Source organism: Octodon degus, unplaced genomic scaffold (assembly GCF_000260255.1).
Source record: "Octodon degus isolate 3935 unplaced genomic scaffold, OctDeg1.0 scaffold00113, whole genome shotgun sequence".
Classification (NCBI taxonomy): Eukaryota; Metazoa; Chordata; class Mammalia; order Rodentia; family Octodontidae; genus Octodon; species Octodon degus.
The window spans coordinates 4,919,905-4,933,653 of record NW_004524689.1 but is presented as its reverse complement, the minus strand read 5'-3'; the positions used below and the strand labels follow the sequence as shown (position 1 = coordinate 4,933,653).

At 43.6% G+C, this 13,749-nt stretch overlaps 2 protein-coding genes across 11 annotated transcripts in view; both read right to left on the bottom strand.

Moving 5' to 3' along the window:
- Positions 1-2,947, bottom strand: part of Vamp3 (vesicle associated membrane protein 3) — an 8,796-nt gene extending 5,849 nt beyond the window's left edge. The window contains exons 1-2 of the mRNA XM_023699531.1: positions 2,847-2,947; positions 980-1,049 (exon numbers count right to left, since the gene is read on the bottom strand). Of these exons, the coding sequence (XP_023555299.1) occupies positions 980-1,049; positions 2,847-2,848 (72 nt within the window). The 5' untranslated portion in view covers positions 2,849-2,947. The remainder of the gene's footprint in view (positions 1-979; positions 1,050-2,846) is intronic.
- Positions 2,948-4,153: 1,206 nt separating this feature from the next.
- Positions 4,154-13,749, bottom strand: part of Camta1 (calmodulin binding transcription activator 1) — a 766,244-nt gene continuing 756,648 nt past the window's right edge. For all 10 annotated transcript variants that reach the window (XM_023699407.1, XM_023699408.1, XM_023699410.1 and 7 more), the window contains one exon: positions 4,154-7,345. In XM_023699407.1, the coding sequence (XP_023555175.1) occupies positions 7,313-7,345 (33 nt within the window). In that variant the 3' untranslated portion in view covers positions 4,154-7,312. The remainder of the gene's footprint in view (positions 7,346-13,749) is intronic.

Here is a 13,749-nt window from a genome sequence, read left to right as displayed (position 1 = left end):
CACACACACACACACACACACACACACACATCTATAAATTAAAAAAAAAAAAAAAACAAATAAAATTGTGAGGATTGTTCTTAAAACACCCAACCAAAGCATCCTGGATGATTTAATAATGTATCTACTTTTTAACTCTACTTTTTAGGGTAGCTAAGTGCAGAAAGTGGCTGCTTTTAGGAACAGGGAAATACTAGTCTTAATTTCTCACACAACCTTTGATTTTAGTTCTGCATATACTGCATATACAGAACAAAAGATGTAAAAATCCTCAAGAATTCTAAAATACAGATGTGCTGGGCGAGAGCAGTTCGTCAGCATCTGCCTGAGCAGCCCAAGCAGCCGTGGACACGTTCTACAGAGTTGCTCCGTTCTGGTGAGCAGGACGACGTCAAGCTGCAGTTCACAGCACTCTGGAAAAGTGTCTCCTCCAAAGGATGCACTTCTGGCTTGAACAATCTTTTCTACTCCTTAAAACATTATTATCTTATTTTACAAAGGCATTCTTAGAGAATGTTTATGTGTCTGTGTTTTAGGTATGGGACTCTGCTGCAGAAACATTAAGCATGAAATCAAGGACACTGACTTTTGCTTAGATCAGAGCTTCTCAAAACAGGAGGGGTAGATTTTATTAATTTGCAATACTATCAAAATTTACATTCATGCATTTATGATGCTATTTATTTATTTATTTATTTATTTTTTGTGGAACCAGGGATTGAACTCAGGCCCTTGTGCTCGCCAGGCAAGCGCTTATTCTACTGAGCCATCTCCCTGGCCCTTTATGATGCTTTTTAAAAAATAAACTTATCTCCAGAGTGTGCCTGTGCTTATTTAAAATTCAGGTTTTAGAATCTTAGAGCAGGGCCAGGGAGATGGCTCAGTGGAATAAGCGCTTCCCCAGCAAGTGCAAGGATCTGAGTTCAATCCCCAGTTCTGCCCCCCCCCCAAAAAAAAAAATGGAATCTTAGAGCAATACCTCTTCTACTTGATTTTGCGTCTGCTGAAGTCTTCGGTTACTGCCACTGGCAGCACTCGATCCAGCAGACCTGAAATGTGTAAAGACACCAGCGTGAGTAAATCAGGGTTGCAAATGTATGCTGAATACAAAGATATTATTCTAAATGCAAGTATCAATGATTGTGTATGTCAGAACTAAAGCCCCCATCCTCCCCTGTAATAATGGTCCTAGCAATATTTGCTATAATTTTTCCCTAATTTCCAAGATCATACCATGTGATAAAGTAACTACCATGAAGATGTAATAGATCTACTTGCATCACTGAAGTGCCTGATCTCAGGATAAGTAAACTATATTTCCAACTCTTTTTCATTTAGTCATTAATTTAGGACAGGGTCTACAGGGTCTCACTAAGTAGCTCCGACTCATAGTGATCCACCTGTTTACTGCCTCCCGAGTGCTGGGATTACAAGTGCACCACCACGCCCAGTCTCAGTCACTGTCTAGGCGCACCCCAGGGGGTTGGGGCCTGCATAGTGGGGATTGAACTCTCCGGCCCTGTGTCAGCCTAAACAGGTGCTTTAATCTGCTGAGCTATTTGGCTGGCCCTTTTTCATTTATTTTAACGGAGACATTAAACATTAAATGGAGACAAACACTGGATTGTGACAAGAACTGCTTTGCAGTTATGAAGAACTGCACAGTAGCCTTTTTCCAGCATGGAGATGCTGGGTTAGGAACACCTGCAGGCAGGGACTGGGTGGTGCGAAGGTGAGATGCAAGTAGAAGGAACGCTCCTTTCCTCAGTTGCCTTTTACAGTCTTCACTGAAAAATTTACTGCTTGCGCGGCCACTCTGGCCTCACTCCTCACTTCTCCCATGACTTGGCTGGTGTCACTTTGATTTTTTCAAGGATAAAGATCTTGGGGTTCCCCCCCAGACTCCTGGGTTTCACAATTCTCTGTATTCAAGGCAGTGCCTAGCATGTGCCTTGTTTATATGACAGTCACTGATTCACTAAGTCAACAATTATTTTAAATTAACATCCTGTCAATGACCAGGGACCAGGACTACAGCCGATCCAACCAACAGTCTCTCAGACAGTATTCTATTTAGGGCCATCTTCGAAGGCTAAGCCCTTCCCATACATTTTATTACTGAAATCTCATAGCCCTCTGAGGTGGGATACCCCATGGACCCTTTAGAGATTTAGAAAGTTAATGAAGCTGGCTGTAGTACAGCTAATTCCTCGAGCCGAGAGAGATCCGCTTGTTGGCACAGCAGCCTCGGCGGCGCGTACCTGCCAGGCGCTGTCCCCACCTAGTTCCTCTAGGAAACCTGTTGTTTCCTCGGTAGGTGAGAACCGAGCAGGTTGCAGGGGATACCGGGCCTTGTTATGCTTCACATCAGCACTCTCACAATGCTGCCCGTGAAGTTACTCGGGATTCTGGGGCCACTGTAAGAGTGCGTTCGCTCCAGAGGAGCGACGGCCCGAGGCCACGGTCTCTAGCGAGCCCAGGTGCCCGGGCGCGGGGGAGTGTCCGGTCCGCTCCGACCGCAGGGCGCGGCCAGGTCCCTTCCCTGCACTTCCGGACCCGCGGGCCGCCGCAAGGACCTCGGGGAAGCTCCAGCGGCCGCGTGGGGCGCTCCCTCAGGAGAGCTGCCATCCGAAGGCGAGGCCCTCGCAGCGCGGGGAGAAGCCCCCCGGCCCCGGCCTGCACCCGGGCCCGCGCCCACCCTCAGGCCTCGGGCACCCCGCGCATGCGCCTGTGGCGGCGGCCCGTGTCTGGGCGCGGGCGGGCGGCCACAGGGCAGGGAGCGGGGCCACACTCGGGGCGACGCCTCCGGGGCTCCAGGTTGTCCCATGTCGTGTCTCATCACTCACATTTTGGCGGACGAGACGACGGCCACGGATGAAGACCTGAGGAGCTCTGAAAGCACCAGCCTAAGTCGGGAAGGTGGCGCCGCGGTGACGTCACTGGGCAGGGCCCGGCGGGAGTGGGCGGGGCGCGCTCGGGGCGGAGGGCGCGCCGGAAGTGGGCGGGGCTCGCGAGGCGCTGCCCCGACGGCCCTTGCGGCGGTCAGTCGCGCTTTCGGCGCTGCAAAGGGACTATTTGAGTAAGGGGCGAGGGGGGCTGTGAGGCCGTCGCTTTAGGTCACTTGGGGCTCGTGGACCATTTCTGGGCACCCGATAACTCTAGGGAGGGCATGCACGCTACCGCTTAGGGGCCCAGTTTAACCCAGAGGTCCTGGGGACACGCCGTGTTTTTCCAAAGTTGTGAGATGAAATTCCTTTCGGGCTACTGAATTAGGTTTCCTTTTCCTTTTTCACTAGTGACGCAAGTATTTGTCACTGCACGGATCATCTAATCCGGCAAAAGTAGCTTCGGCATTCTCCTCGGAGCCCTAACGCACACTAGTCTTGCACGGGGTTACTTTGTAAAAGCACTCGCTAGTGAACTGTCACGCCCAGACAGTCTCAAGGGAAACAAACACTGACGGGGCCGTCGCCTAGAGAAGTGAAAGTAAACGCCAAATTGTCTTTCTGAACTGGAAATGAAAGCGTGGAAAGTTAACTGTGACAAACAAGAGAGCCACAGAGGTCCAAGTTGAGGAGCTGAACAGAATTTTTTAGACAAGGGAGAAATAAACACCACGAACTAAGACGGCACACGACAGCGCACAGAGCACCCAGGGGCAGGGTGGGCACAGGTGAACGGGTCGGAGTTCTTTGAAATGGTCGGGGGAGATTCGCCATGCAGAATTTGGCAGTTTTGAAATGGATGGGGTGGCCTCCTAGAGAGACGAGACTGTCTGCAGTGGAGGAGGATGGAAGACGACAAAGCGCTCAGCAAGGCAGGCTGATGGGCGTCGGCTGGAGTGCTCCTGTGAAAAACTTCAGGATTTCAACTGAAAAGGTGGATTTAGATCAGCGTCTCTATCTTTTGAATAACTGCACTTAGATAAATGATTGATGTGTTGAGAGGCTTGCACAGATAGGTGGAAAGCTTTCCTCTAAGAAAGCTGCTCTAAAATGTGTTATTTGGTGGATATTTCTGAAACATGTAATATTCAATGTCACAACATTGTAACTGAATCAGAAGGAAATGTTTTAAATTATTACATGGGGTCTTTAACATGTGCTCAACACTTTGGATTTCAGTATAAAGTTAAAGCAAAACACATAGATAGTATGGGGAAATTTTCTTCATTTTTAATTTACAGCAGAAAGAATATAAAGCATTCAGAAAACATTTTCCGTATTTAAGGGCAATTCAAAACATTTTGCATGGTTTCCAGCAGCTGAGCTCTTCAACAGATCCATTGGTTCAACAATGCTTTACATGCACAATTACAAAAATAAAACTTACAAAAAGAAGACATCTAGACTAGTTTTACATGCAAGTCTCAGGGACCCCCCATTGGGCGCCAACTACGGTGTGGAACTGCCATAAGCGGCCGTGCAGCCAGAGAGGGGTTCGTGTTGTCTTTATTTTGTTCACACAGTACAGCTGATTTTGAATGGGTAACAAGGACAGCAATTAAATCTTCAGGAGACAGAATAAGATTAGCTATTAATTTTATAATGAAATCCTACTCCTGGCACTTGGGAATTCAGATTATCCAAGAAAGCTGCGCTTACCTATCATCGTATATTTGAAATTAATATTCACAACCAAGAAAAAGCGGTCAGAAATGCTTTCAGTGGAAGTGCGTTTTTACCTCACCTAGGATTCAGTTATACTGGCAGGTTTTGAACCTACTCCCTATCCCTTCCATAGAACCTCCTAATTCTATTCAAGTCTCTATCATCCAGAATTTTCTTATTCAGCTAAGAATGTAGCATGTGAAACATTAAAAAAAAAATAATGTGAGGGTTAAAGCAGATCCACTGAGGTCATTACTCTGGTCCAGAGATCAGTTACGTGTACCATACTGAATGGAATAAATGCATCCACATTCAATATTAATATAGGATGTTCTGAAAGAGCTGGCTTTCGCATTCTGTACCCAGTTATGAATGCAACTGTGTGTTGGGAAATTACTCAAGTGTCCTCCTACAGGTCATGTAAAATAATAGGCATTTTTTTTGGGGGGGGACGACTGCAACAGCTGCAACATAACCCACACATTTAAAAACAAAATCGAGTCAGGTCAGTTTACAAATGTACAGGTGGCTACTAGTTGTGGGGCTGTCACTGTTGTCAAGGCCGATCACAAGCAGAAAGACATGTACTGTACAGTAATTCGAGGTTGGCAGTGAAAGGAAGGAATTAAAAAACAAGTACAATTATAGAAAAGGCACCAAGAGCACTGACCCCAGTTTTTACCACAATCTTTTTGTCTCTACCTTCCCTCTAAAGACACCAGTTTGAAAGCTTATTTGTGAATATTTTTAGGCTTCACAACAAGCCTTGAGTTTTAACTCACAGTTGGCAGCCAGAACCAAGTAAAAACATCTCCGCTTCACACCAACTGATCCTCCACCTAACCTGGGGATTTTAAACTGGCATCAGCAAATGCGAGCTTTGTTCTTTCAATTTGAAATAAGTAGTTTAATTTTTAAAAGCATCAGATTTCTTTGGCTCCTCATTATGTGGGAACAGTAATATACCGTGACATCCCTACAAGACCAGTCTCTTTTTCATTTTTTTGTACAATTTAATTACAGTTTCTGATTTCCAGCAGGAGGTATGAAAACATGACATTTTTCTGTTCTTCATACTATTTCTTTTCTCAGGTTCTGATCATTCAAAGTGTTCTTCGTTGGAGTGAGTGGATGGTGTTAAGCTATATAAGGATTCATCTTATGATTATCTGTTTTGCAAAAGTAACTTAATTTTCTTAAGCGGTATTAGCATTCACATTACTTGGCACCATTGGCAAAAAAATTTTTTTAAATAAAATAAACTAAACTCCTGGTAGCCAAAATTAAATGTAAACATATCCTTTTTTTTTTTTAAGTAATGTTACTCTGCCTTTGTTCCTAAGTCTAAATACAGTAGCTCTTTTTTTTTTGCAGTTTAATCATGCTTTAGCAAAATGTTCTTCTAAAGAACATTTAAAATAAAGTACTCTTATAGTGAAATAAAGTTTTTTTTTGTTTCATTTTACAGACCATAGCCACTAATGCTTTGCTTTTGTTCATTTCTTTTTTCTTGATTTCATGCACATATCTCTGTTTTAATATATACAATATATACAAACAATACATCCACATTTTTCTTGCTCAGACAAAACTATACAAATAATTTTATCTTGCCATGTTATTGACCTTTGTGAATAAAATAGCAATTAATATAATCCCTTTCAAATATCTTCTCCCGTTTTGTTTCTACCTTCTATATATACACAGAAACCGCCGTTTGGATGAGAGAGAGCCAAAACCATGGGACTTACTGGCCAGAACGCAGCCCCACGCTGGGCGTGGAGGTGGCAGGTGTCCAGGCAAGGTTTATGATGCCTTGGAATTACTAGTTTCCAAGGTTACTAAAAAAGGCTACATGCTTTACCAATTCTTAAGTAATTCTCATTGCACATGAAAGTAAGGCAAAAAAATTAAAGTGCTGATCATGAGAAAAGGGACGAGATGATTTCTACCCTCGCAGGCTCTTGGGTGGTGGCGGGGACATGAAAATAAATTGAAGCTCTGTAAGCTGCTTTTCGGTATCTCCCATGCATTACCCGTTTACTACACACCCGCCCCTCTGCAAATTCCCACAAGACACTAAAAACCTGCAGATTTTAAAAGTTGCATTAAGTGTGCTGTAGAGATTAAAACAAAGAAACAAAAAGAAACTAGGAACCAGTGAAGGAAATGAGAACACACGGACCCAAGAAGGATTTGTATGGTCTAAGCCCTCCGGTGAGAATCCATCCCAGATTCAGCTTCTTGGAAATAACCACGGGTGCAGCTGCAGCATTCTCCTCGTCGCTAGCGCATCCCCACCTTTTCTTATCTATATTTTTGGTATAAATATTTGTACAGTTCCACACGATGTTTGAATACAGCCCTATATGAGAAGGAAAATGGCTTCTTCCTAAGAAGAGAAGCCTCTTTCAGTTCCTCCTGGTGTCTTGTTTTCCTATGATCCAACAGAAGATTGAGTTCCAAGATGTCTTGCTGATCAAATTAAAAGTTGTCCATGAAAGTGCAAATGCAATGACCAAAACATTCCTGTTAAAATCCTGCAGCTGTTCTCCCCAAAACTGCAGAGGGATTGTGTGTGTGTGTGTGTGTGTGTGTACATGTGCGCGTCTGTTGTTTTTGTTGCATGTCTCTGCTAAAAACAGAAATGAAAACAGTCTGAAAAGCAATGTCACATTGCTAAGGGATGCTGCTGTATGTCTTCAAGTTCCTTGGCCTTTCTCAATTCTTTCACTCTGGAAGAGAAACAAAAGAGAACACCAGGCGATAACTACATAGTGAAAGTGTGAACAAGTAGAGGAAAATGCTATCACCATCCCTCCGAAACGAGAAGCCAAGACTAAACCCTTTAGATCGACAGCAAAGGAAGCTCCTGTGAAACTGAAAAAGACTACTCAGGAGAAACAACCGTAGAGTAATTTTTTTAAAAAAAAATCCTAAAAGTGTTCTACATCATGTGCTCCAAAGCCAGTAGAATTAAAATTCTATTGTATTAAATCAAGGTTAAATGTTTTATCTTAGAAAAATTTATTCCAAGGGCTGGGGAGACAGCTCAGCAGCATTAGCGCCTGCCTCGCATGTGCAAGGTCTTGAGTTTGATCCCCAGTACTGCAAAAAAGAAAAAGAAAATTTATTCCAGTAACTTTCTTTTTGACCTAGTGGGCAGCCTTTAATTCCTTATAATTCCATGTGATGAGAACTTGGGAAACCACATGCACATTTATTTAATTTTGAATGTATCCTGGGACAGAACTACCGCTTTACTCAGACTCACAACTCTCAGCTTGGAGAGCACGACCTGGATAGCTGCACAGTGCGACCCTCTGCTCGCCCGCCGTGCAGGCTCTGATCTGCACAGCGCCTCGCTTCCCTCCTCTTCCACAAGGAATTTAAGGGACATTCAGGTTTCTTCTTAGAATTCCCAGACAGACACAGTAGAGTCAGATGCTGAAGAGAGACTTTGTTCTACTTATCAGACCCACTGTATACAAATTTAAAATGGAATGATCCTATCAGGAAACTATTGCCACCTCCAATCTTTCCATCTTGTCTAATCTGTCTTGTTCTGGCATTACTAGGGGTCAAGCCCCGGGGCCATTCTACCTCTTAACTACAGCCCCAGGCCCCTCCCCCTTTCCTTCTGCGAGCGGCTTGCCCACGTGGCCCCAGCTCACCGTCTTCCCACTGCAGCCCCCAGCAGCTGTGATGACAGGCACACACCGCTACACCTGACCCTGTTTACATATTTCATGTCAAAGTGCGCTTCGGGGTACCACCTGAGGCAGACGAGCAGCAGGGAAGGCTGCGAGAGTGCCTTCCGGCTCACAAACCATGGTGAGCCTGCTGGCTGTCACAGGTGGGCGCACGCTGTCTAACACGCTGCGGGCTGCGCTACCAATCACACAGGAGCTTCTTTTCTCCAGAAGCAGGTGGAAAGGAGGATCGTAGCCAAAACAGAAGCCGGAGTTTCTTAGGACATCTTTCGTGCATAAATAGAAAAGTGTCTTTGGTATACTGCCCGATGCAGAGGCCCACGAGTTCAAGTCTACTCCTCTGATCCACCAGGGTAAGGTCTTGCCTATCATCTTACATTATGCCAGGAAACTAAAATTTCATTTTACGATGAATGCTAGTTTGCTTTCTAAATAGACTCGTGATAACTCAGGAATAAAACATCCTGAAAAAAGCCAGTAATAGGTTACAAAGGGTGTAACTCAATAGAACGACACATAGAATCTAATAGTAGTTCAGCAAAAGTGCATTTACTACCAGCACGCAGAGCCACGTCTGAGTATCTTGCAAAGCTGTCATGATCGCCTCAGAAGACGCTCTCTTTCAGAAGAAAAACTATCATTTCGTCATTATTAAAAATAAAATTACTGTTTAAAAAACTACTTGTCTGGCCTGCTCCCCTTGCCACAGCTTCGCTTCGTTCACTCGTGACAGTGACAAGCAGTGCACTCCCAAGTCGCTGAGACCTTCTTCCTAGCAGCTACGTTTCAGATACACCACCATGTTTCTAACTAGGGCTAGACACTGCTGAATTTAAAATCTTGTAATTAAACTGCATGGCTTATTAAGTTGTAGGGTAGTTCGAGTCACATCACAGTACAGAAATCTGCATCATCATGAGTCCCTAAGTTTGGACATGCACACTTGATAAATACATGGCTTTTTAAAAATTGAAACATGCTATATAGTTTGTGTTCAATTTTTAAACATGCAGTATCTACACTACGGCCCCTCGGGCTGGGGAATGCAAGGCATGCGCAGATGCCGACGGGCCTCCCGACATGCAGCCTCTGCCGCGCAGACCTGCTCGCCGGCCTCCTGCAAGGTGTGCATGCTACTGCCGACGCCATGGGCCTTCTGCGCTAGCACAGAAATTACTCACAAACACCCACGTGAACCCATCATGGATGAAATTCCTACAATTAAAAATTCTGAACTCAAATTCTGGTAGTGGAAACACGTATTCATTTGCAACTTTGTAGAGCAAACAGGAATGATTTAAAAATATAAGTTCATCAAAGATTACATTAAAAGGAGCATGAATTGTAAACAAGAAATGTTTTATGCAATTTTATACCAAAGAATCTATAATTAAAGGAGGTGTAATCTAAAATTTTTTCTCATTAAAATGGTCATTTTTTATGAAATTGAAAAATCAACTAAATTTTCATAACGTTTTGAAGCTCATGTGTAACTGCTCTGCTATAAAACTAACGGTGTGCTTCACATTGAGGAGAAGCGCATGTCCACACACGATGCCTATGCAAGAAAAACGAGTGTGTGCTAGTGTTCAGGTAGGTTTTCTAGGCTTGGCTTAACTTCTGAGCTAAAGCAGAAAATTTAGTTCTTAGAGTCATCATGAGGATGACACTAAGTTTGTTGTTCTTCCCAGAGAGCTTTAAAGGAAGAACTTGGGGGAAAATGTTCATTATCTGCCAGTAACTTTATAGGTCACTTAATGTTTGCTACTTTATGTAGTCCTTACAGTTACTTCTGATAAAATTCAGTCCTGCTGCTATCTCCAATTTGTAAATGTAGCATCTTAGGTTCAGCATGTATACAGCCTGTAAATCATACAGCGGTTATTGAACCTGCCTCAAATCAGGTAGTTAATCATGACCAGGAATTTTTGTTTTGTTTTGTTTTTTTTTGGTGGAACCAGGGATTGAACTCAGGCCCTTGCGCTTGCCAGGGAAGTGCCTATTCTACTGAGCCATTTCCCAGCCCCTGTGACTAGGAATTTAAACCCACATTTGGCTGACCACAAAGCCCATTTTGTTTTATTATTCTTTGCCTCTAAAATATTTCTTAGGATAAGACAGAATTTTGTTTTATCGATTTACTTATTTATTTTTGTGGGTACTGGGAACTGAGCTCATGCTTGCCATACCCAGCCTAACACAGAATTTTCCAAATGAGTTTAAAGAAAACATGCATTTGGAAGATCTCCACAATATGAAATTGATGACTGTATCTTCTCATTTCTAAGATGCCATCTTCTAGGAAATACTATGCTATGGGGTAAAAAGAACTAACATAAAATGTACTTGTCAATTTTATAATACAGTGCAATTTAGAATCCAGAAACACACATAAGAATGTGCTGAAGAGTCACAGAAGACGTGAGCGTCGTTTGTCACGTAGGGCCCGGGCTGACGCGCTCACCCCTGCGAGTGCACCTGAAATTGAGGTTATGATCTGCCCTATCGAGAGTGGAGCTTCAGGCCAAGTATAAGACGGGGCCTAATTTTTATTTTAATCAAATGCCAGCTAGATACAATACTGTTTAACAGGTATATCAGGGGCCGGGGAGATGGCTCAGTAGAATAAGCGCTTCCCTGGCAAGCGCAAGGGCCTGAGTTCAATCCCTGGGTCCGCCAAAATAAATAAATAAATAAATAAATAAATAAATAAATAAATACAACAAAAAAAAAACAGGTATATCGTCTCTAAAGAAATAGAAAATGACTATGTCACTGAGGGATTTGTGACATCTGACAACAGTAGAATTTTCAACAAATTGTAAGAAACGGGTATTTCCAATCATTGTTTCAAACAGTTAAAGAAATCTGTTTTGCCTTGTAATCAATCAAAAATACAAATACTCACTAAAAGGCATATGATAACTAAAAATACATCTGTACCAACAAAGATATGCAAGAGAAGTTTAACAATTACTACTTCTGGGTGATTCTCTTTTCTTATTTCCAAAATTTGCTACAGTGAATATCTATTTCTTTTGTTGTAATTCTGCTTTTAAAAGGTTTGTGTTATCTGGTACAGCTATGTCTTATAAATGTTGCATATACATGATATAAACTGAAAAATTCAGCTAAGGAAAACTTCTTTTACACCCACATCAGTTCCTTAAACTGGTTTTACTGATAGTACCTGTTAGAAATATACACTTGATGAATACAGACCTGACTTGCTTAAGTTGGAATTATAATTGAAGATCCAGTAGCCGTGACCACTAAATCTATAGACTGTACTTAGAATACAGGTACTCAATACTTCTGTTCCGTTACACAAACTCAGCAAAGGGGTACTGAGTTCTGGGGTCTCTTAAGGAACTGCAGACCCGAGGCTCATTCAGGGCTAGCAGAACGGAGCCTACAGATGCCCAGGTTATGTTTGACATGACCCCATTAGAGCTGCACTGACTTCTGAATCCCATCACACAGAAGACCAGCAAAACAGTCCTCCTCTGGGTCCTGAGGACACCACCACAGGATGGCTCCTGTACCTCCGATAGGCACACGGCCATACTTCCCTAAAGCTAGCCACGTGGACCTTGTTTCCAAACCTCATACCAGTTACTCGGAGAGAACTCCTCGTATTGCTAGCTTGCAGTTATAGTAACTGGAACAGCAAGACTTCAACGTGTGACCTTTCAACTATTAAAGACTCTCCCAGGGTCTCCCGAAGCATTCTAGGTCGGGCACCTAGAAACAAGCACCACTTTGGGATACTGTGGCTGCCTTAAACAAAAAGAAGTTGTGCCATAATGTACTGAAGTGATGTAGAAAGCAACAGCACCGAAAGCCAGCGAAGCCCGGGGTTCTCTCCACCAGACGTCCAATGATAATTCATGGGAAATGAAGTAGGCCTGCTTCAGACACTGATCGCGAGCAATGGCTCCATGGGAAAAGCGTGAGGCAAAGCCGCTTCGTCACATCTACCCAGTTATGCTCAGCCAGAGAAATGTTTCATGAGTCAGTGGGTTTCAGCAGGCATCTTCTTGCAATGCTGGACGTCAGAAGTAAGACAGGGCAGCCCAATGCGGCTTTCTGATTAGTTACCTGTTGCTCTGAGAGCTGCAAGGGCTGTGGGGAGTTTAGGGAAAGAGAGCGCTTGCCATTTTCCAGAAATCTCATTTGGGTTGCAAAACAAAAAAGACAGAGAGGCCCAATAAGAATGACACAGAGCAAGTCGTCTGCAATTTAACACACACCACTGTGTTCCAAAAATATTCAGTTCCTAAAAGAGGCAAGTGAGACAAAATTACTTTGGAGATTTAAAATACATCCTTATGATACACCACATTCATTTTTTACTCCTCCCTGACGCCGGGCCACTTGGAAGCCGAGCCTCACAGTGTGATTTAACTGAAGCAGGGTGATACCCCATCTGCTGACCCTCTTCTCAGGGTACTTCTGGGGCACTGTCAGAACACTGTCCTTTTTTTTTTTTCCCCCCCCAGAACCAGGAATTGAACTCAGGCCCTTGCGCTTGCCAGGGAAGCACTTACTCTACTGAGCCATCTCCCCGGGCCCAGAAAACTGTCCCTTGGATCAAAGTGCATACAACAAAGTAAGAGGTGCATGCGTAACTTGTACAGATCAGGGAGGGCCCAGCAGAGATTTCTGGTGGGCCGAGGCCAAGCTGCTTGGCTGCCATCACAACTTACCAACGACGGGCAGCTTCTGGCCAAGTGTTTGTGAACCTGGCTCAAAAATAGAGGAAATCTGTTGCTTAAGAATTTGGGCCCAGAATATGTTATCTCTTCTTCCTCCCATTGAGATTCTTTATGTCAGTGGGATAACTTCACTGAACACAAGTAACTGGGCCAACAATTTCAAGATTTAATACTAGAATTTCCAGAGCTGTTACTAAGGAATAAAAATAACTGTGCAGCTTAAAAAGCCCTCCCATGGGCTGGCGAGATCGCTCAGCGGTCTAAAGCACCTGCTTAGGCAAGCTTAGGCAGGCACAGGGGACCATGGTTCGATCCCCGGCACCACATGATGTGCCAGTCTCGACCTCAGGGCGAGCTGAGCCGGAAAAAAAAAAAGCCCTCCCAAAGAAATATGATGTCATAGGGAGAAGGGAGGGATTTGTCTAGCGAACACTTCCCACAGAATGGCCTCTCTCATGGAAGAACAGCTCCTGCTGCCCACAAAAAAGAAATGTCTTTCAGAGAAGTGGAAAACCACTTTTCTTCCAGAAAAGAGCTATTTTTTGGGCCAATAAAGTTTCAATACCTTGAGGATTAAGTTTATATGTAATTCAACAATTCACTATTTCCATGATATACAAAGTATCTTCTGCTATAAAACTGAGTAACATACTGTTAGATCCACTAAAAATGCACTAAAAAGAGGTCTTTTCAGCATGTACTTCTTAA